At 50.1% G+C, this 23,996-nt stretch overlaps 1 protein-coding gene across 2 annotated transcripts in view; it reads left to right on the top strand.

Annotated features, from left to right (window-relative positions):
- The window catches only part of Lrrc8a (leucine rich repeat containing 8 VRAC subunit A), a 29,122-nt gene extending 5,587 nt beyond the window's left edge, over positions 1-23,535 (top strand). For both annotated transcript variants that reach the window (XM_027423173.2, XM_035446327.1), the window contains exons 3-4: positions 13,409-15,573; positions 21,603-23,535. In XM_027423173.2, coding sequence (XP_027278974.1) covers positions 13,417-15,573; positions 21,603-21,878 — 2,433 coding nt within the window. In that variant the 5' untranslated portion in view covers positions 13,409-13,416 and the 3' untranslated portion in view covers positions 21,879-23,535. The remainder of the gene's footprint in view (positions 1-13,408; positions 15,574-21,602) is intronic.
- Positions 23,536-23,996: the final 461 nt, after the last annotated feature.

Below are 23,996 nucleotides of genomic sequence, written 5' to 3' on the forward strand. Positions count from 1 at the left end.
CTCTTGTTTCTTGGAAGGGCAGCCAGTATCTAGAGCGCTTTCCTAGGACAGATTCAGATAGGCTGCTGAGCCTGGCATTCCTGCTGCAGCACCCCTGGGGTCCTGCTCTGGCCTGCTGCGCCTTTCTGGCTGTGTGGGGCTTTGACATCAGAGAGGAAGGTGGAAAACGCCTGGTGTGTGGTGCTGTTCCTACTCTTTTGTTTATGGGAACAAGGTCAGCAGGGACTGCCCTGCCCTGTGGGAGCTTCCTGTTGGTTGTTGAGGAACTCTGTCCGGGAGAGTGGAGGCCTGAGCTGGAGCCTGCCTTGCTGGGCAGTGGTGCACAGGAAGCAGCAAGCAGTACCTATGTGAGATGGGAATTCCTTCTTTGCTTGGAAAGTGTACAGAAGAGCCACAACATGCTGGCCTGAGGGTTGACCTGCCAATTTCTGCCTCTGCTGTCTGCCTGAGCTGGGGCCCAAGTGCAGGTCAGAAAGAAGTATAACATTTGAGTGGGATTGGGTTGCTGAATGTGCCTGTCTGTCCGAATAGACACTTGAGTCATAAGTTGTTTATCCTTACAGTACCTACAGGACAGTTCTGTCGTGGTCACAGAGTGTTCCTTTGAGGCATAAATCCCAAGGATTGGAAGATAATGGAAGGGATTCCCAGTGGTCTGAGACGATAGATCCACTGTTGAGTACAACTGACATCAGCATTTTTTTTTTTAAATGGGATTTCATGTAGCCCAGGCTGGCTTTGAACTCCTCTTTCTGTCTCTTACCTCTCAAGTGCTGAGATTACAGGTGTGCACCTCCATACCCAGCATCAGCAGGGAATTTTATAGTGAGGCATGTCAAACTTGGTAGCTGGAGTCTGTGGAGTGTTGTTTGGCAGGTTCTGAGTTCTTTGCTGCTTCTGGTGCCCACTTCACCTGCCGGTTTTCCTAGGTCATCTTCGACCTTGCACTCCGTTTCTTCCTCTGCTTCTCCCTTGCAGTTGTTTCCCTGCTTCTCAGAGATATGAGTTGGTCCCTAAGTAGCTGATGGCTGGACCTCTACTTCCCCTTCTTCCCAGCACCTTCTCCTCCTTGAATATCCTTAGTGCTAAGAAGTGCATTCACTTCGACCTCAGCCTTGAGTGTGGTAACCTTTTACTATTGGACAGACAAACACACCAGGCTTACAGGGACGTGGTCACTTGCCTGAAGTTGTAAGCGGCAACACAACGCCAGGACTGAAACTGATGTCATAGAGTCAGTCCTAGAGGGCTGGACCCAGGAGTCTACTCATGACAGAAGCTCCCTGTGTGATCAGACTTGGTGCCCGCAGACTATGCTGGGGACACTGAACAGAAAGCCCCTTGGCTTCAGCACAGTCTCCATATTTGGTGAATGAAGCCAGGCTAGTCGAGTAGCACTCCCTCCAGAACCAGGCTAGATATTCGTGTGTGTGTGTGTGTGTGTGTGTGTGTGTGTGTGTGTGTGTGTGTGTGTGTGTGTGTGTGATGGGCTTCCCCTTCTCTTGTGTAAGATTCGTGGGGCAGATCCATGTTTCTGGAGGGCTGTGACGACTCCCGCCCCCCACCCCAGACATCCTGGGCTTCTCTTAGTTTGTTTCAGCTTCACCTCCTGCTTTGCAGTAAGTTCTTTTCTGTGTCTTGAGGACTTGATATCTCAAAATTAAATTGCTTGCTGCATTACAGCCACACACTTAGTGTAACATTCCTCCAGTGTAAAAGTGGCTGTAAAATTCCATGGTTTCACACGCACCCTCTCTGACAGTCAGCATTACAAATGAGCTACTCAGCAGCTCAGGTGGTGTGGCAGAGTCCCAGCTTTGTGGGGCACCTCGCATCCCCCAGGTAGCTCCCTGGGCTCTGATTCAAGGAGTGGGTAGACAGCTTGCCTTCAGCTGGGTCCCCTTGCCTGCCTTGTTGGCCAGGCCAACACCTCATTCCCCTGGACCCACAGCAAATGTGGATGCAGCTCATCCGGGGTGCTTATAACTCTATTTTTCCTTTTTTTGTTTTTTGAGACAGGGTCTCTCTGTGTAACAGCTGTAGCTGCCCTGGAACTAGCTCTGTAGACGAGGCTGGCCTCGAACTCACAGACATCCGCCTGCCTCTGCCTCACAAGTGCCGGGATTAAAGGCGCAGGCCACCACTGCCCAGCCATACCTCCATTTAAAAAAAAAATTATTTATTTATTATGCATACATTCTGCTTCCATGTATATCTGCACATCAGAAGAGGGCACTAGATCTCATAACGTATGGTTGTGAGCCACCATGTGGTTGCTGGGAATTGAACTCAGGACCTCTGAAAGGGCAATCAGTGCTCTTAACCTCTGAGCCATCTCTCCAGCCCCATACCTTCATTTCTTAACCAGTCTCACTCAGAAGACAACAAGTGTTCATGGCAGGTCATGACCAGTCTTCAAGGCTGCTTTGCTCTCAGGTACACAGACACAAAACTAGACTTCAGTTTTTTTCTTTCTTTTCTCTCTCTCTCTCTCTCTCTCTCTCTCTCTCTCTCTCTCTCTCTTCTCTCTCTCTTCTCTCTCTCTCATTCTTTCTTTCTCTCCTTTCTTATTTCTATTTATTTGTTTTGTGTTCCAACCCCAGTTCCCCCCTCCCTCCTTTCCTCCTGTCCCCCACCCCTACCCTGCCTCCCTTCTGCTCCTCAGAGAGGGTAAGGCTCTTCCTCTAGGAAGTCTACTAAGTCTGTCCCATCATCTCATTGAGGCAAGACCAAGTCCCCCTATCCCCCCCACACACACATCTCCACCCTGCCTAGGCTGAGCAAGGTATCCCTCCATATAGAATGAGCCCCACAAAGTCATTCAGTGTTTTCTTAACACCCGAAATACTAGAGGCTCCTGAGTATGACCTGCCTGGGGTGCTTGCAACAGCCTCATTTCTGATCACACCTTGGCAAAAGGAGGCTTTTCATAAGAAGTGTCTTGAACAGTCTGTGGATGCAATGAAGTCCAGGAGGTCTTAGGGAGTGCTTGGCACAGTGGCAAGTCAGTTCTGGGTCCATCTTCCCACCAGGTCCTGTAACATCAAGTCACTTCACCTCTCTGGACTTGAACTTCACATTATAAAGGGACTTTTCAGCCTTTCTGTTCTGAGAGCAACAGCTGTTGTGCCCAAATTTGGGCACAACACAGCAATAGTGACATGTGTCTCTTTGTAGCCCAGGCTGCTTGGGAGGCTGGGATAGGAGTTCATGAGTTCCCAGATTCAAAGGCAGCCTGGGCAATGTCTCAAACAACCTCTAATAATAACTGTAGTAAATACTTTACTACATTGGCATGACCCAAAAGCTTTTTAGGGACCGCTTCATTCAGTCCCACTACAAACCCTCAAGCAAATATACATTATAGCCCATTTTACAGATGAAGTGGAATTCTTTCCCCAAGTCACTCATTGATAAGGTTGGGAGCCACAGAGCAGTTTGCCTGGCTGTTGAAAGCTAAGATGCAAGAGATGCTGGGCACAGAGCAGGGCAGGCGGTAGTCTAAGCCTCACTTGCTGTACCAGATACGGATTCCAGTGGCCGGGCGGGGGGGGGGGGGGTAATCCAGGAGGTGGCCCTTGCCTGTCACCCTTTACCAGAACACAGGCCACACCCTACAGGTTTGCAGAGGACAAACCTGTTTGGAAAGCCCTGCCCTAAAGTGAGAGCAGTTCAAATACTTCTAACCCTACTGCTCTGGCCTGCTGTCTCCCCTAGGCTGTTCCCAAGAAGGGGGGAGTGCCCTCCAGTGCAGGGTAAGTCCCCAGCACACAGTCTCTGACTCATTCCAGCTGGGTGTGGGGTCTGGCTAGGATGGGGTGCTGTGTGCCACAGAGTGTGAGACCTCCTCTCACCTCAGCCTGCTACATGAGGAAGCATAAACCCTGCAGCAGATTCATAGGCCTGACCTTGGGGCACAGCCAGCTCCCCGGTGTCTGACAGGGCCTCTGAGGACCAGCCCTTCCCCTTCCCTGGGAGCACTTTAGAGGGACAGCTGCCCATCTGTGCTGCAGGGAGGGTGCCAGTCTCCCTCTCTGCCTTCAGGGAAGTTTTCTTTTAGACTCTTGTTTGTGTTCTACAAAAGGCTCTTTGTGCTCTGCATTCTCACCAGCTCCTGATGGCCTGTTGCCCAGGTGTAGGAGCTACACAAATCTCTGCAAGGTCTATGCATGCTTGGGTGGTCTCTGTAAATGGACAGGGCAGCATGTTTCTCTGATTGTGTGTGTGTGTGAGAGAGTTGGGGGGGGGCACTGCTGTAGTTCCTGCCACTCAGGTAGCTGAGGCAAGAGGATCATCCATATCAGAGCTTTGGGGCCAGCCTAGGCAACATAGACTACTCTTGAGGAAAAAGAAGAGGTGTGTGAGAGGGAAAGAGTGAGGAAAGGATGGGGAAAGGGGGAGCTCTGAGTGAAAATGTTTCATGATGCCTGAGGGCTGGCTCTCTGGGCTGTGCCTGACCCTAAAACCAGTAAGGGATTCCACCCTCACTTAGACTGAAACAGCAGAACTATGGGAAGGTCTTTAGGAATGGCAGGTTGGGTTGTGGGCCCATGCTCTCTTACCCATGTCAGGTTTTAAACAGGTGCAGCATATTTTGTCCTCGTTCCTACTGTGGCACTCTAGACAGCCACTGTCCTCCTCAGTTCCTACTGTGGCACTCTAGACAGCCACTGTCCTCCTCAGTTCCTACTGTGGCACTCTAGACAGCCACTGTCCCACCTTACAGATGAGCTCGCAGGGGGAATGTGGTAGCATCCTGTCCTTGTTGCTTCAGCTATGGTCCACAGCAGACTGAAGGAAACTTTTTCCTAAGTGTGTTTCCTACTTACAAACACAACATATTTAAGTAGTAAGATGTAGAAGAGAACTCCATGACCGTACCTACCCTCTGACTTAACCTCATGGAGTTTATGCGCTTTTCCATACATGCAATAATGAGTTGTTTTGTTTTGTTTTGTTTTAAACTGATGGACTGTTTTCAATAACAACAGGTCTGTAGTAGGTTGCCACAGCTCATACAGGCAGTTTTATGCTTTTGAGCAGTGGTTCTCAACCTTCTTAATGCTGTGACATAGTTCCTTTAACACAATTCCTTTGTCTTTGTTTGTTTTTGTTTTTGTTTTTGTTTTTCAAGACAGTGTTTCTTTGTGTACTCCTAGCTTCCCTGGAATTCATTCTGTAGATCAGGCTGGCCTCTAACTCTCAGAGATATGCCAGTTCTTCCTCCAGAGTACTGAGACTAAAGGTGTGGGCCACCACTGCCCGAGCTTTTCTTCATTTTTATTGTATGATACATGTAACATAAAATCCTTGTTTTCACTGCATTTGGGTGTAGGCTGGTAGTTCCAGTCAGGGGTGTTGGATGCTTCCTTTCTGTACTGTACTCACCGCCTCTGTCTCAGGAAGGTTCATCTTGTAAACTGGAAACTTTGTCTCCATTAGACACCCCCACTGCCTAGAAGACTCTTTTTTTTTGAATTTGACCTCTTGGTACTTTGTTGACTTTGTTGACTATACCCCTGTCCTGATTGGCTGCTTTTGGGGATCACACTTCTCATGTCCTTGTCAGCAAGTTCTTTTTTAGGCTAGTATCTCTGGGACATCAGTTGGGTCATTGCATACAGGTTTGCGAAAAGGGAGCATTCCTGTTTTAGAGTTAGAACAACAGATATTTGGGCTAAATTATGTGTTTGGGGGCCACAGATTATTTTGTCTGGAGATGAATTCACTTGTCTCCTATCCTTCCTCTACCATCTGCCTGCCACCTAGGAGAGAGCAATAGCTCTCTGAGTGGCTTATTTGCCCTTCTGCTTCCACTTGCCGCTTGTTTAGAATACATTTCTGTGTCTCTGAGGATGGGACAGGCTCTGGCATGGATGGGGCAGAGTGAGTGTCCAGGCTACAAGGAGGGCCTGCATTCGCTACTGTGGTCACCTGCACAGCAGCTGCCACCACCTGCTGGACCTTCACAGTGTGAGGATGGGGAGGGGACCGGCCCCTGGGGTGGCACCTTTCATATAATGAAATAGCTTAGGCACATAGGAAAGTGCCAGTGCCGCGTCAGAGCTCAGTCTCCTTTCACAGCCTGGGTCCCAGAGATCTGACAGAAGGACAGATGGGCTGAGCAGAAGAAAGTCTGCAGACAGTCAGATCTGGGAAAGTCAGACATGACAGTCTTACCTCTGCAGCTCAAGGGGAAAGAATGATGCCTAGAAACTGTGCCAGCCTCAAATGTCACATCATTAGAGTCTATCCCATTGAACCACAACAATAAATTCCAATGAGTTACATTCAGTGGTTAAGAGGTCCTGAGTTCAGTTCCCAGCAACCACATGATGACTCATAACCATCTGTAATGGGATCTGGTGCCCTCTTCTGGTGTACATGAAGACAGACTAGTCATATACATAAAATACATGAATAAATCTTAAAAAAAAAAAAAAAAAAAAGACCTGAAGCAAAGCTTGGAAATGCTCAGGGAGGCATTTCAGCTATAGGGTACTCATCTAGCACAGATGAGGAGGCTCCGGGTTCAATTCCCAGGACCAGAGAGAGGCAATCTTTACGTGCTTGCCAACAAAGCTCAGTGGTGCCACACTCAGAGAGACCTGGTCAGTGCAGGTCTGGGGTCATGGTAGACTACATGTACGAGGACCACCCCTCCCCTTGAACAAGTAGTTGCCATCTTCCTCTTAAAGTCCCCCAACACGGTAGATAAAAATGTCATTTCTGAAAAATTTTTAAAAAAAGAAAGATGAACCAATGGGAAAGAGGACTGCAGGGCCAGTGAGTTGGCCCAGCAGGCAAAGGTGCTATTGCCAAGGCTGACCTGACTCTGATACCTACATCTACATGGTAGAAGGAGAGAGCCAACTCCTGCAGGTTGACCTCTGACCTCCACATATATCCGCTCTCCAAATACATAAATGAACCTAATGAGAATTAACTCTTTTCCCATGTTTATGTGATTATAACATGCTTATAATAAAAAGAGCTAAACCTGGCATGAGAAAGAATAACAACAGTATCGGTCCTTTGGTGCCCAGTTTTACACAGTTAGCATACATTCACTCTGCCACTGTGTCCTTAAGTGTTTTGCACAGATGCTGTGCAGTATCTCATCCTCTGGTCATTTAGCAAGCGTGTAAGCCATCAGGAACAGCCGGCACACCACTTCCTGCTTCTGTTCCCTGGGAGGAATATTCCGGGACGGTGTCTGTCCTGGAGTCTGGCTCCGGCACTTGCCTACCTTTGTTTTCTTAGCTCATTCTGCTTGAGAAACCCTTAATCCACCTTCTTTCCTGCTCTGTACACAGGCCTGGGGTGAGCCCCAAATGGTCCAAGTTATACAGAAATTACCAGCCTTTTCTCTCCCCTCAGGGATCTTCCACCATACTCTCACCCTCAGTCCCTGTGATAGTCTCCAAAGGACATTGATTCATCTTTGCTAGAACAAGGAGGGCTGGGATTGGCTCAGATGGTAGAGTGTTTGTCTGGCACGCACGAGACCCTGGGTTTGATCCCCAGTACTGTACAAACTGGGTGTGGATACCTGCCTGTCACCTAGCACTGGGGAGGTAGAGGTAGGTCAGGAGTTGAAGGTCATCCCCAGCTATGTAGCAATTTTGAGGTCATTTTGGACTATGTGAGATCCTTTTTTCTAAAAAATAAGAGAAACCACTGTAGCCAGGCAAGGCACAGTCCTCTTCGGCCATTCCTCAGCCCGATTTCATACCCTTCATCTTTGTTCTCCATTTAATTTACTGTCTCCAAAGTCTTCACCTCTTGAGGGAGAGACCTGACTTGACCCGTTTCCATATTGCCTTCTGAACCTCCATCCCAGATATCCACCCCTGAATGCCAGCCAGCTTTCCTTTTGTTTTGTTTGTTTTGTTTTGTTTTTCGAGACAGGGTTTCTCTGTGTAGCTTTGGAGGCTGTCCTGGCACTCGCTCTGGAGACCAGCTGGCCTCAAACTCACAGAGATCTGCCTGCCTCTGCCTCCCACGTGCTAGGATTAAAGGTGTGCGCCACCAACGCCCGGCTTTCCTTTCTTTTTTAAGGCTGTGTTTATTTTGCACTTTTATGTTCTGGTGTGTGTGTGTGTGTGTGTGTGTGTGTGTGTGTGTGCGCGCATGCTCAGAATGGAACCCAGGGCTTGGCACATGTTGGCCAAGTACTCACTTGTTGAGCCATGACCATGGGCTCCATATGGTTTTATAATCAAAAGGACAATTAATGTTGATTAGAAGCCTAAGCTTCCATTTAAGGTCTCTGCCTCCATTTCTGCCATGGAGAACCTCCCAACAGTGGATGCAGAGATCGGGCCTTAGCACTGTGGGAGCATACCCCTTAGTGTTCTGGACTGGCTTTCCCTTAACAGCACACGAAGAGCTTCTTCATTCCCAGTTCCCGTTCCGCTGGCCGTTTGCCCAACTACTGAGTGCTGGTAGGCATCTCTCTCTCCACCTGGCGTTCCAGAGGCTTCTCTTCTATTCCTCTCTTTGACCTCTCCCACATACTTCCCTTTCAATAGCAAGGGTTAAGGCCTGCACTGGGGTGGGGTCCAGACATACCTGTTTTGTTCACCTGCCCCTCACTTGCACCTCCAGGCTCTGACCCAGAACCTGACACTGTCAGAAAGGAGCCAGGGCTCGGGAAGGGGGAGCCACCTGTCCAAGGTCACTTTCTCCAGGGAGCAGCAGAGCCAGGCTGGCCCCAGTCTGTTGCTCCTCTCCAGAGCTCAGGGCCTTGGTCCCACCATATCTCCATGGTGGCCTCGCAGGAAACTGAGATGGTGTCTCTCCCACTACAGCAGCAAGAGGAATCAGGACAAGAGTCTGTGAGGATGACCGTAGCCCCAGTACGGAAACCCTGCTAAATGACCTGTGGTAGGGAGCAAAGGAGGGGGCAGAAGACTGGGCTCTGCCACTTGCCTTTCAGGTCCTTGATCCATATTTTATACCACATGGGCACATTTCCTACAGTCTCCTCTCCCTTCCAGACAGGAAAATGGAGAGAATCTAGACAGCCTGTGGTCACTTCCTGAGAAAACTCCTGCCCCTAGTATCCAGTCCTGTTGTTCCTCCTTCACACCCAGTGGCACCCAAGAGAGCTGGCAGGTGGGGCTGCTCATTGGAATGGGCCCTAGGGGTGTGGATTGTCAGGATTGCACTGTGCATAGGTGTGCAATCTGCTCTTAAGCCTGTGTGTGAAATGGGCACATGGTGTAGTGTTGAGCCTTAAGGAAGAAGCAAAGTGTGTGCTGCATACCTACAATCCAATCCCTTAGGAAACTGATGCAGGAGGATTGAAAAGTTGAGGCAAGTCTGGAATATATAGTGAAATCAGGTCTTAATTTTTTTTTTTTTTTTTTTTTAAAGAATAGAAGCTGGAGAGATGGCCTGGTAGTTAAGGCTCTTGCTCCTTTTCCAGAGGATCTGAGTTTGGTTCGCATGTCAGGTGACTTACAACTGCCTGTAACTCCGGTCTCTTCTGGCTTGTATACACACACACACACACTGCAGTGGTTTGAAAAAGAATAACTCCCATAAGCCTGGCAGCAGCAGCAGTGAGTGGCACAAGCCTTGATCCCAGCACCTAGGAGGCAGAGGCAGGTGGATCTCTTGAGTTCTGAATTCAGTGCCATCCTGGTCTACAGAGTGAGTTTCAGAACAGCCAGGGCTACACAGAGAAACCCTGTCTCAAAAAACAGTCAGTCAGTCTGAAATAGGTTACAACATGATGACCCTTGAGTTCCAGTTAAGGAAGGAATAGCATGGTGGCAGCAGGGCAGTGCTGCATGATCTCCAGAGACTTGAGCCATCAACAGGTTCATGGAGATGGCTGGACACAGTAGCGGCCAGTGTCTGGGGCACTGAGAGTTAGTGACTCATGATCAGAGTTTCTGTTTTGCAAGATGAAGAGGCTGTGCCAGAAGATGGTAGGGACAGCTGAGCCACAGCTCTACTGCTTCACACCACAGGCCAGACGCAGGCATGGGACAATGGCTACATTTGTGGTAGTTGTATATTTTCATGTCCCAAAGCCAACTGAGAAAAGCCATGGGCACCACATTGGATTCTGGGCTGGCCCCATCCCCACCTCTGCATGGGGAGCTGCTGCCAATGTGGGTGCTTACTCATCAGGCTCCCCGGGCTGCTGGAGGGTACTGCGCCTCACCACTCCCTATAGCTCCAGTCCCTCCCTGAGGCAGGAAGTGGGAGGGGTCATCCCTTGCTGGCCCTGTCCAAGCCACATCCACCTGAAACTGCTTGTTCACCACACCCAGGTCCACACCCATTCCCGCCCACCCCCACCCTGTCTCTTTTTGAGAGTGCTGTGGACTGCTGTGCTAAAGAAGCATCTGGCCTGGCCCCATCAGTGTAGAGGGAGGGGTAGCCAATCATGCCAGCTCAAACTACAGAAGTAACATGGCCGCCTGTAGGAGGTAGCCGTGTACTCAGGTCACCTTCAGCCCTAGGCCTCTTCTGGCCTCTAGTCCTGTTCCCTCTCATCTCTGGGATTAGCTCACATTCTGGCCTGAGGTGGGGGACACTTGGATGTGTTCATTACCTCCACAGGGCCTAGCCAAGGTCTGAATAGAGTCCAGGATGTGCTTTGAGATGGGGGGGGGCAGGGAGGGGAGCAGGTGAATTAGCACGAATGGGGTGGAGAGCCTTCTTCCTCAGGCAGCTAGCTGGTCTGACCTCTCAGAGCCTGGGCTGCCTCGCCTGCATCTTGGACCCTGACTACTACCTTGTCTTTTTTAAGGAGGCTGGATATTCCCCATGAACGGACAGACTCAGCTTCCCACCAGAAATCAAAGGAAGTACTGTAGAGTAGAAGCCAAGGCCAGAAGCTGTTCTTACCCCAAATGGCTGGCTCTCTGTCTCTACCGGTCTCCTCCTGGATGAGTGGGACAGGATGCCTCACTTCCTCAAGCCCTCAGTCTTTACCCCTCACCCATTCTCCAGTCAGCTGCCCTGGATGAGGCCTTGGAGCCAGGAAAGATACCCTGTGTGGTTTCTAGCTGTGTGATTCAGTCGGCCCTCCCCAGCCCACCCCTGTGCCCCACTCTCCCAGTAGTGTGGGTGGTGTACAAAGCCAGGTGGTCATTAGAGGGCTGGGGCCTTCCTGTAACTAGGCACTCATCCTAGCCCAAGAGTCCAGGCCTCACCAGGAAAGCTGTCTCTGGGTGGCTGCTGGTATTGTCTGCTGGCCCTGAGGTGACCTAAACAATGGGAGCCCAGGGGGTGGGGAAGCTGGACACCTTTGAGGGTTTCTTCAACACCTTGTGTATCAGACACTTCCTATACGTGGGACAAACTCCATAGAGCAATGAAGCCTGAGATCAGCCAGTAAGAATGAGCCGATGTTTTACTTGGTAATAAACTTCACTGGGCAGCTGTTTACCTTCCTGAAACTATATTTCCCCTTAACTGTGGAATGGGCTAAGAAGAACAGGGTGGAGAGATTCCACCAGAGCCAATGTGGGAGGAGCCTGCCCTGTACTGTAGCTATTGCCCCTTCTACTCAGAGCCCCCAGTGCCTCCAGCCTCACACCCATTCTGAGGTGCCCTCATGAGATTGGTGGGGAGCACTGGCATTTGTGGAGAGGATTCAGCAGATTGATGGATCCATTACTGCTGTCATGATCAGCATCAGTATGAAAAGACAGTAGCTCCGTTCCCTCCCCAGGATGTCCACTCCTCCTCCCTAGTACAGTATTTAACATTGGTGTGAAATCTAGATTCTGATCAAGAAAATACGGTGTTGAGTAAAAGCACAATTTTACTTTTTAAAATGGGCATGGTGATGTAGCTCTTGTATAGCATGCAGGAAATTGTGGGTTTGGTCCTTAGCAACTTATAAACTGGGTGTGGTGGCTTAGGGAGTAGACAGGATCAGAAAGTCAAGGTCATCATTGGCTATATGCTGGATGAATCTGAGGCCAGCCTAAAGCTATGTAAGGCCTTGTCTCATGTGAAACCAAACCATAGGTCAGGATAGTTATCAGTCAGTGTGTGCATTAAGGGCAGCCGAGTGAGCAGGGCCTTTTCCCCCCAATCTCATGCTTTTTATATTTTTCTAGATGCCTTCTAGTGAACTTCCAGGGATAGATACTTCCTTTACTCCACTCATTATAGTTTTGTAGGCCAGAGTAAGCTCAGCCTCCTTGGCAGAGTGTTCAGGGATACCAGGGACTCCCCTTCCACTCACATTTGTGGCACAGACTGGGTCTCCCTAACGCAGCTTCTGGTCCAGCATTTGTCAATGGCTAACCATGTGAGTCATGTGGAAACCTCTGTTAGATTCCCAGACTTCCTAAATCCAGCCAGATGGGACTCTCTGGGGAGACTTTCCCTTCACTTGCTGTTTACAGCTCCCTTTTCACACCACAGGAAGTTACATGTGACCTCCCTCCTGTACCCCTACTTCCAGAAGCCCCTTGCTAGACCTCCTGTCTGTCCCCACAGCCCTGTCTACACATACTGTACACAGACTTACAAGTGTGTTTGGTTTCTTTTGTTTCGAGACAGGGTCTCACTGGCCTGAAACTCACTATGTAGACCAGGCTAGTCTCAAATTCACAGACATCTGCCTGCTTTGGGATTAAAGGAATATGCCACCACACCTGACTATGTGTGTAGATTTTTAAACTTCAAGGTTTGTTTTACAAGAATGAGTTCTTGGGGGTTGGAAAGATGGATCAGGATACTGGCTGCAGCTGGGTGGTGGTAGTATGGCGGCTGCAGCGCATGCCTTTTTAATCCCAGCCTGGTCTACAGAGTGAGTTCCAGGACAGCCAGGGAGGTAACCCAGAGAAACCCTGTCTCAAAACAACAACAAACAAATGCACGTCCCCCCCCCAAAAAAAAATGAATGAGTTCTTGGTAAGTTTCCTCTGCCTTCCTCACTGCAGAAACCCCTCCAGGTCATAGTATCATAGTGCTGGTTCCCAGACTTTGAGAGTTTGGTGTTTTGTTTTGTTTTGACAGGATTTCTCTGTATAGCCCTGGGTGCCCTGGAACTTGTTTTATAGACCAGGGTTGCATTGAACTCCCAGAGATCCATCCACCTGCTTCTGCGTCTCAAGTGCTAGGATTCAAGGCGTGTGACATCACACCTGACATGTAGAATGGAGTTTTAGACAGTGACAGATTTTTTTTCTCCAAGATACAATTTCTCTGTGTAACAGTCCTGGTTGTCCTGGAACTCACTCTGGAGACCAGGCTGGCCTCAAACTCACAGCGATCCACCTGCCTCTGTCTCCCAAGTGCTGGGATTAAAGACATTTGCCGCCACCACCAAGCTCTAGTTGTAGAATTTTTGAATTTTTCCCTTATGTCTGGGGTCCAGAATTTTGAATCTGCATTGTAGTAACTCCCTCTTATGGATCCCTTTCAGGTTAAATCATGATCCCGGTGACAGAGCTGCGCTACTTTGCAGACACACAGCCAGCATACCGGATCCTAAAGCCATGGTGGGATGTGTTCACTGACTACATCTCCATTGTCATGCTGATGATTGCTGTCTTCGGAGGAACACTGCAAGTCACCCAGGACAAGATGATCTGCCTGCCTTGTAAGTGGGTCACCAAAGATTCCTGCAATGATTCCTTCCGAGGCTGGGTGGCCTCCAGCCCAGAGCCCACTTATCCCAACTCCACAGTCCTGCCCAATCCCGACACAGGCCCCACAGGGATCAAGTATGACCTAGACCGACATCAGTACAACTACGTGGACGCTGTGTGTTATGAGAACCGCCTGCACTGGTTTGCCAAGTACTTCCCCTACCTCGTGCTCCTGCACACCCTTATCTTCCTGGCCTGTAGCAACTTCTGGTTCAAGTTCCCACGCACCAGTTCAAAGCTGGAGCACTTTGTGTCTATCCTGCTCAAGTGCTTCGATTCGCCGTGGACCACAAGGGCCCTGTCAGAGACAGTGGTGGAGGAGAGTGACCCCAAGCCAGCCTTCAGCAAAATGAATGGCTCCATGGACAAGAAGTCATCTACAGTCAGCGAGGACGTGGAGGCCACTGTGCCCATGCTTCAGCGGACCAAGTCACGGATTGAGCAGGGTATCGTGGACCGATCCGAGACAGGCGTGCTGGACAAGAAAGAAGGGGAGCAGGCAAAGGCGCTGTTTGAGAAGGTGAAGAAGTTTCGGACCCACGTGGAGGAAGGGGACATCGTGTACCGCCTCTACATGCGACAGACCATCATCAAGGTGATCAAGTTCATCCTTATCATCTGCTACACTGTCTACTATGTGCACAACATCCAGTTCGATGTGGACTGCACTGTAGACATTGAGAGCCTGACAGGCTACCGAACCTACCGGTGTGCCCACCCTCTGGCCACACTCTTTAAGATCTTAGCATCCTTCTACATCAGCTTGGTCATCTTCTATGGTCTCATCTGCATGTACACACTGTGGTGGATGTTGCGGCGTTCCCTCAAGAAGTACTCATTTGAGTCCATCCGAGAGGAGAGCAGCTACAGTGACATCCCAGATGTCAAGAACGACTTTGCCTTCATGCTGCACCTCATCGACCAGTACGACCCGCTCTACTCGAAGCGTTTCGCTGTCTTCCTGTCTGAAGTGAGTGAAAACAAACTGCGGCAGCTGAACCTCAACAATGAGTGGACGCTGGACAAGCTGCGGCAGCGGCTCACCAAAAACGCCCAGGACAAACTGGAGTTGCACCTGTTCATGCTCAGTGGCATCCCTGACACTGTGTTTGACCTGGTGGAGCTAGAGGTCCTGAAGCTGGAACTGATCCCCGATGTGACCATCCCGCCCAGCATTGCCCAGCTCACAGGCCTGAAGGAGTTGTGGCTGTACCACACAGCAGCTAAGATCGAGGCTCCTGCTCTGGCCTTCCTGCGTGAGAACCTGCGGGCACTGCACATCAAGTTCACTGACATCAAGGAGATTCCACTGTGGATCTACAGCCTGAAGACACTGGAGGAGCTGCACTTGACCGGCAACCTGAGTGCAGAGAACAACCGCTACATTGTCATTGATGGGCTTCGGGAGCTCAAGCGCCTCAAGGTGCTGCGGCTCAAAAGCAACCTGAGCAAGCTACCACAGGTAGTCACAGATGTGGGCGTGCATCTACAGAAGCTTTCCATCAACAATGAGGGCACCAAGCTCATCGTCCTCAACAGCCTCAAGAAGATGGTGAACCTGACAGAGCTGGAACTGATACGCTGTGACCTGGAGCGTATCCCTCACTCCATCTTTAGCCTCCACAACCTGCAGGAGATTGACCTGAAGGACAACAACCTCAAGACCATTGAGGAGATCATTAGCTTCCAGCATCTGCACCGCCTCACCTGCCTTAAGCTGTGGTACAATCACATTGCCTACATCCCCATCCAGATCGGCAACCTCACCAACCTTGAGCGCCTCTACCTGAACCGCAACAAGATCGAGAAGATCCCCACCCAGCTTTTCTACTGCCGCAAGCTGCGCTACCTGGACCTCAGCCACAACAACCTGACCTTCCTTCCTGCTGACATCGGCCTCCTGCAGAACCTCCAGAACCTGGCCGTCACGGCCAATAGGGTGAGTGACCTGCCACAGGGTTGCCTGCTGGGTTCTCAGAGAACTAGTGTCTCTGGACAGTGGGATGCTTCTGGGGTTAAGGTCCTCACTTGTTTCTAGAAACACGGAGCAGCCAGGCGGCGGTGGCGCACGCCTTTAGTCCCAGCACTGGGGAGGCAGAGGCAGGTGGATCTCTGTGAGATCAAGACCAGCCTGGTCTACAAGAGCTAGTTCCAGGACAGCCTCCAAAGCCACACAGAAACCCTGTCTCGGAAAAGAAAAAAAACCACGGGTGCTTGTTCAGGAGCCACACTCCCGGGCCTCATGGAAGATCTGCTAAATCAGAATCTCAGGCTGGGATTCTGTCCTTGTAACATAAGCTCAGAGTTCTGCTACAAGAGCAGTGCGGTCAGGCAGGGCCTGTGCTTAAGGGTGTACATAACACAGGAATCCCAAGACCCAGGTTCTCTTGGAGTAGGGTGGTGGAAGGCACGTCTTCACCTGGAGTTTGTGGTCTCTATCCCCCTCAGTATGTCTCCAATGAGATTTTGAGCCAAGGGACCAGCCTGGGTCCCCTCAGCAAGAGAAACTCTGTGGGTGGCTTTGCTGGCTGAGGTGAAGCCACATGGTTTCTGTAGCTCCAGCATTGCTCATGCCCCTCTCCTCTGCCTTGGGGTAGTGGAGGGAAAAGTTGGGCTTAGATGGGGTGGGTTATCTCCACCTGCTTTTCTGGAGAAGAAATTGTTCAAACCACTGGGGTGTCGCATTGTGGGAAGCAATGCCCTTGAAACTGTAGGTGGCCCCTGTGTGCCAGCTCTTTGTGTGATTGGAGATCCCCCACCAAGAAGTAATGGGGCAGTTAGATTGGGGTTGAGGGCAGGGCACTTTTTTGGCTTGTGATCTGACCTCCCAGGGGAAACCAGGCTGCAGCCACTGGATGTTAGATGGGAGGCTCAAGGCCTGCAGATGTCTTCCTGTAAAAGGTGGGGAGCCTGAGGTTAGGGATCAGGAAACAGAGCTGGGGCACCAATGCAGCCCATCTCTGTGTCTCCATTACAGCAATCTTTTAAGTAAGTTCTGCTGGATCTTGAGTGTGGAGGGGTGGCCTTGAGCAGATAGGACACTGCAGCCTCCTACTACCAGCAGCTGTTTCTACCAGCCTCAGACATGGAGGACAATGGCTCTGACTCAAGACTCACCTCTATATGACACAGACTGGTTATGGCTTAGGGGGCTTCCTTCCTTTGTCCCTAGGCACCTTTAGTGCAGGCCATCTGTATCCTCCATGTCAAAGGGACTGACTGGGACAATCTTTATTTCCCTACCCCAGTTATGGTTTATGTATTGGGGGGGGGGTGTTGGGTTGGTTTTTTTGTTTTATTGTTTTTTTTTTGTTTTTTTTTTTTTTTGCTTTGTTTTTTGGGGTTTGTTTTTGTTTTTTGTTTTCAAGACAGGGTTCTCTGTATAGCCCTGGCTGTCCTGGAACTCTCTCTGTAGACCAGGCTGGCCTCAAACTCACAGAGATCTGCCTGCCTCATCACCCAAGTGCTGGGATTAAAGGTGTGTGCCACCAATGCCCAATTATGGTTTATATATATTTCAGGGTGTTCAAGGAGGGTAGTTCAGCTCTGGTTGTTTTCACTATAGTGGGACCCATTGAAAAGAGAAATTGGAGGTCCTTGAAGGGGCGGGGGAAGCAAAAACAAAACATTTTTGGAAGTACTGCACAGGCCGATCCTTCTTTAATGTGGGGGTGGGGTACCAAGGGGCTCCCTGTGGCATAATGTTGGAGCCTGGTTATTCCAAAGTGCCTGCTATGCCCAGGTGCTGCCACCCCAGACTCCCCTACAGGGTTCAGGAAGGTGTAGGCCAGTTTTCAGCCTTGCCTTATCTCATCCCCCACCCCCGGGTTCTCACACTAAGCTTGCCTGTTAGTGTCATGCCTGTTGGCTGAGGTCACCCCTTAGGAAAGGAGCTGGCAGAGGCATGTTGTCCTGTACTAGAGGAAGGAGACCCTCTGACACCCTGTTTAGCACGTTGCTTAATCACATCCTGTCCCCACCCCCATGAGTACCCAGAGAGAGGCCTTTTATAGGAAAAAATGTGCTTGGACCAGTTACAGGCAGGCAGAGCCCTCCTGGATCTGAGACTACAATAGGGTGTGCAGTGAGGTGGGACAAGGCTGCTAGGGGCAGAATGAGATTGAGTGGGAGCGCCTTTGGAGGTGGGGTCATGGGTTACCAGTTGGGGAGGGAGTATGAGGTGGTTCTCAGGACCTGAGAGGAGGTGCAGGTCTTCAGAGGGCCCTCAATGACTCATCCTGAGACTTTTCAGAGTCATCCTTGCTGTGCTCCTAGATGAGGAGGGGTCCTGAACTTTGAGGTAAACAGTAAGGTCAGGTTGGCTCATATGGCTCCTTATGCATGGGGAGTCAGTGAAAGGACAGCTGTGCATCTGGCTTGTGACTGGACAGAACAGCAGCGGCTGGGTTCTGTGAGTTCTGCAGAGGTAGCATCTTTCCAGATGGCTGGTCAGGAAGGGTGAGGAGCCATGGACAAGGGATGCAAAGGTCATCTTTATTGAAGATCAAGTGGACCAGAGGCCATTTCTGCTTAATCAGGGAGCTATGGAGGTCTCTGAAGAGACAGGATAGATGGATTCAGGGTGGTTGGAAACCACTTTAAGCTTTCAGTGGACTGTGGTCAGGTCTAAAGTTAGGTGTGGCCACGGCCAAGCTACCAAAAGTACCCGTGCTTTTCTCTGAGGCCTAGGGAGTGCTTGATGGCATGGTGGTAGTGGGGGGTTCTGGGGAGGGGATTTCAAGAAGAGATCTCTGGAAGTACAGACTAACTCTGAGTGGACCTGACTTTGCCACTCACTGGCCAAAACCATTTCTATTGCCCTTGACTTTGTATCATTAGAGGAGGTCACAGGATGTGTGTGGTGGTGGGGGCAGGAAGGCAATGTGACTATTCTGGGAAGGCTCTGGTCCCTGGGTCCTGCAGGTCCCACTTCCATCTACCCGTGACTTACATATCCCTGAACTTCAGATCCTTCAGCCACCTTACCCCATCCCTGACCCCTAGCCACAGCAGAGGTAGTTTTGGGTACCCAGGTCAGACATCTCCTTGAGCAAATCACTGATAATAGCGTTATGGTGACTTTGAGGCTGTGGCCACACCTATTTCCCTGCTGAGAAAACTAAGTTGTTCATTGGGAACCAGAGCCTATGAGGTTAAGGTTCAAGAATGAAAAAAGGTCCTGAGTTAGGAATGCTGGAGATGAGAAGTATTTCTAGTTGAAACTTTGTGTTTCAAAAATGGGAAACCAGCTGGGTGGTGGTGGCGGCGGCGGCGGCGGCCAACACTCAAGAAACAGAGGCAGGCGGATCTGAGTGAGTTTGAGACCACCCTGGTCTACAGAGTGAGTTCCAGGACAGCCAAGGCTTCATGGAGAAAAACTAAAAAACAGAAATGGGAAAACTGGACCAGGCAGTGGTGCACCTCTTTAATCCCAGCACTTGGGAGGCAGGCAGATATCTGTGAGTTCCAGGCCAGTCTGGTCTACAGAGCGAGTTGCAGGATAACTGGACCACACAAATGGGGAAACCGAGGCCCAAGAGGACAAGAGACTTCCCTCCTGCTCTGGAACAGAGCACTGTATTTGACAAATTGAGAATGTGGTTCCTGTGTGAGTGGCAGCAAAAAGCAAAGCTTGCATCCTCTCTCAGAAATGGCCACTCAGACGGCATGTGTCACCTCTCCTTTGCAGAAAAAGAGGAACGGTGGCAGAGTCACTGAGAGTGGGCGTTGTAAAGCCTACCGGGTCTCTGCTTGGCAGTAAGAACCCATTCTCCACCTGCCCATTCTCAGTTAGGCATGGTAAGGGCCCTTGTCTCCAGCTGACTCCCACAGAGGGGCAGGGGAGAGTCTGCCATGCCTGGAGCTCTTCCTGCATGCCCAGGACACCAGGGATGACTCTAGTGTAGCTCCACAATTTTTCCCTTGCTCAGCCATTGCTGTAGTCAGTGTCACTGCTGATCCAGGTTCAAATCCTGGCATCATCTTTTTTTTTTTTTTTTTTTTTTTTTCCTGGCACCATCTCTTACATGCTGAGCTTCAAGACAAGTTCATGTCTTCAGTCTTCTGTTCTCTCAATAGGAAGCATTCACAGGTTATTTACTGGTAGATTTGAACACTGGATGGGTTAGCAATATCTGCTGAGAGCTAGGGAGGTGACTCAGAGATTAAGAGTGATGGATGCTCACCAGGCGTTGGTGGCGCACACCTTTAATCCCAGCACTCGGGAAGTAGAGGCAGGCGGATCTCTGTGAGTTCGAGGCCAGCCTGGTCTCCAGAGCAAGTGCCAGGACAGCCTCCAAAGCTATACAGAGAAACCCTGTCTCGGAAAAAAAAAAAAAAAAAAAAAAAAAAAAAAAAGTGATGGATGCTCTTCTGGGGGACATGAGTTCATTCCTCAGCACCCATATCAGACAACTTAACAGCCACCCATAACTGCAATTCTAGAGAACCAAGCACCCTATTCCAATCTTCTCAGGCACTGCCCAGTGTAAATAAATCTTTTTTTAAAAAGGGGGATGGGGTGGCTGGAGATATGGCTCAGAGGTTAAGAGCACTAACTATTCTTCCAGAGGTCCTTAGTTCAATTTCCAGCAACCAATGGTGGCTCACAACCATCTGTAATGACATCTGGTGCCCTCTTCTGGCCTACAGGCAAACACTCAGACAGAACATTGTATATGTAATAAATGAATCTTTAAGAAAGAAAGAGCCCGGGTAGTGGTGGCGCACACCTTTAATCCCAGCACTTGGGAGGCAGAGGCAGCCGGTTTTCTCTGAGTTCTAGGCCAACCTGGCCTACAGAACAAGTTTCAGGATTTGGTAGTGAGACCCTGTCTCAAAACAAGCAACCACCAAACCAACAGGGACTGGAGAGATGGCTCAGTGGTTGTCAGCGCCTGTTGCAGAAGACTTGGGTTTAGTTCCCGGCATTCACATAACTCTAGCTCCAGGAAACCTGACATCCTCTTCTGGCCTCCACAGGCACTAGGCTGCACATATATGCATACATGCAGTTGAGGATTTACATACATAAAAATAAGTACATTTTGGGGGAATGGAGAGATGACTCTGAGGTTAAGAGCACTAAATGCTCTTCCAGAGGACGCAGGTTCAATTCCCAGCACCCCATGATGGCTAACAACTATAACTCAAATTCCAGGGAATCTGATGTCCTCTTCTGGCTCCTGTGGCCACTGCACTCATGTGCTATACAGACATGCATGCTGGTAAAACAGCCATACACATGAAAAAAAAAAAACAAAAAACAAAAAACAAAAATAGCTCAGTGAGAACAGCATCTGCTATCAAACCTGACAACCTGAGCTTGATCCCAGGGACCCACACAGTGGGAAAGAGTGAACTGACTCCCACAAGTGTCCTCTGACCTACACACACACACACACACACACACACACACACACACACACACACACACAAAGGAAATTAAAAAAACAAAACAAAACAAAAAAACAGTATCTGTGCTGAGTGAGCCCACCTTGTGGTAAGCTGCACATGGATATTGTCTGTTCTTCCTACATAGACAAACAGGAAGTGCCGAGTGCTCGGTACTAGGCCCCTGCACCCTTGTTAACCCTGGGACCTGACAGGTAACGAAGGCATGTCCTGGGAGAAGGAGTGATCGAGCTGGGATGTGGAGGTGAGTTGGGTAGGCCTACTATGCCTCTTAAGGGCAGGTACTGGGTAGATGCACGCTTCCCTTTTAGAGCCCACAGTCCAGGAGATGACAGAAGGATTAGCATTAAGAATGTTGTAGGACCCAGGAAGTCAGGATGGCTTCCTGGATGACGTATCTGCAGAGGCAATACCTATGTATGGGTAGCTAGCTGTTGGCCAGATTTGGACCCACACTAAGGATTGTCAGGTTCCAGAGAAACTGAAGTGTGTGGGAAAGCCCAAAGGCCCTGTCCATCCATATACCTCACCCTGGCCCTTTGCTCACTCCTGCAGATTGAGACGCTCCCCCCAGAACTCTTCCAGTGTCGGAAGCTGCGGGCTCTGCACCTGGGCAACAACGTACTGCAGTCACTGCCCTCCAGAGTGGGTGAGCTGACCAACCTGACACAGATTGAGCTTCGGGGCAACCGGCTGGAGTGCCTACCTGTGGAGCTGGGCGAGTGCCCACTGCTCAAACGCAGTGGTCTGGTGGTGGAGGAGGACTTGTTCAGCACGCTGCCGCCTGAGGTGAAGGAGCGACTCTGGAGAGCTGACAAGGAGCAGGCCTGAGCGTGTAGCCTGCAGGAGCAGCAAGGACCCTCAGCGTGCCCTCAGGCCAAGCGGGCAGTCCAGCTCTCCTGGGACTGCACAACAGCCAGCCGGGTCCCTCCAGGCAGAGCCCGGGCCAGGCATGAGCTGGGCCAGGGCAGAAGATAGGAACTGAGGGGCTGGCCCCTTTTCTCCCTCTGGGCCTCATACACCCAGGGCAGGCACTTGCCGGAGACTGGAAACTCTGATAAGTCTCAGAGTATTTGGACAATCAGGGCCTTCACCCTGGAGGCCATTGCTGCCTCAGAGGCTGAGCCGGCACCAGAGGCCCAGGGACAGTAACTTAGATCTGGGTATTTATTTTTCTCCACCTCCCATCTCTCCCTCCAGATAACTTATACATTCCCAAGAAGGGTTAGCTCTGTGGGAAGTGTTTAAACAGCTTGGCAGTGTTCGCCTTTTTCTTTTCAGGTGATGCTGACAGTCAGTGCCCACCCAGACTTAGCCAGAGTTGGTTAAGGTGAGCCAGCCGCAGGACGGTTGCCTTATTGGCACTTGGCTAGGCTCTGGCAGCAAAACTTGTGGGAGATCAGGCTTCCAGGTGGAAGGGTCAAGCCTGGGGCTTGCCACATCAGTTTTGAAGCAATTTTTAAAAAAAATTTTTTTTTAAGCCAGGTTTTTTTTTTTCCTTTTTCTTTGAAAATGATGGTTTGGATATTAAAAAAGAAAAAACTTAAAAAAAAAAAAAAAGACACTAAAGGCCAGTGAGTTGAAGTCTCAGGGTGGGTGGTATTTCCCCTTGAGCAAAGCAGCACGACATTGAGTGAAACTTCCTGTCCCTGTGGTGTGGGCCAACATGTCTTCCAGTCTGTCCTGACCTTAGTCCAGAAGTGTTGTTTGTTCTTCTTTCCTCCTGGGGCAGGCAGGGCTTTTATTTTTGTTTGCTTTTAGTTTTTTTTTTTTTTTTTTTTTGTGGCCTGTTATTTTTTTTTTCTCCTCCATGGGTCTTGGCAAGCACCCTTTTCATGACTGTCAGCCAAAAGGAAGGCTTTAGAGCTGCCAAGAAGGGAGGAGACTTGGGCTGGCTAATCCCCAGATGAACGGTGCTCCTTCCTTGTCCCCAACCTTATGATGCCCCTCTTGCACAGTGTTAAGGAGTCCCAAGCAGCTGCTTCCCCTGGACTCTATCCCCACATCATGTGTTTGCTCAGTGCCACCACTCACCTCTGCTGCTGCTTACATCGGCTCTGTCACCATTTAGTCCTTCGTGAAGAACAGACATTTAGAGACAAGTTGGGCATGGAGAGGTCACCACTGGGAAGGCAGGTTCCCCAGTTTTTGGTTCCAAGATAGTTTTCATACTGGGCACCTGGTTTCACACAGTATAGTTAGCGCCTAGTGGCAGTAAGCCACTCTGCTTTAGATCAATCACTAGGGTCCCCACTTTAGAAGGGTCCTCGCCTTAGATCAATCACATGGACACTAGGGCACGTTTTAGCGTCTCTTGTCTTAATGATTACATCTGTCTTTCCGTCCATTTGTGTTTTCTGTGTCGTGTCATTGGATGTAACCCTTGGAAATACTGCACACTAGCCTCTGACAACCATGAAGCAATCCGTTACACATGGGTCTGACTTATGGACTCGGTTCAACTGTCAAATAAATCTATAACACAGTTGTCTTTGGAGGTCTCCATGCCATAGAGCGCGGGTCTGTCCCTTCACTCCTCTGAGGTGTTTTGATCTTGGATGACAATTTTGTTGAGGAACCATTTCTTGGTCCCCGGCAGTAGCTGTGTTCACCTCTCTGCCCTGGGAAACTTAAGAGTTCCTTTGAGGCAGTTGCAGGATGCTGTGCACCTGTGTGCTCCAGGCATGGTTCCTGACCAAGGATCTTGCGGCCAGTGCGTTTTCTGTTGTCCCAGGCACCTTTTGTTTGGGCCCTCATGAGCTTTGATTGGTTGGGGCTGGGAGTCATCTGGAATGGGAGCCAGTAGCCAGAAATCCATGTTCCAGTCCAGTTGTCTTGTGCATGAAGCTAAGCCCATCTCTCCCCTCTGTGGCCTCTGTATCCCTATCTGTGCCAAAGGTATTTCCATCCTGCTTTCAGAAGGTGATTGGGGCTGCAACACAAGAATCC

Source organism: Cricetulus griseus, chromosome 6, assembly GCF_003668045.3.
Source record: "Cricetulus griseus strain 17A/GY chromosome 6, alternate assembly CriGri-PICRH-1.0, whole genome shotgun sequence".
NCBI lineage: Eukaryota > Metazoa > Chordata > Mammalia > Rodentia > Cricetidae > Cricetulus > Cricetulus griseus.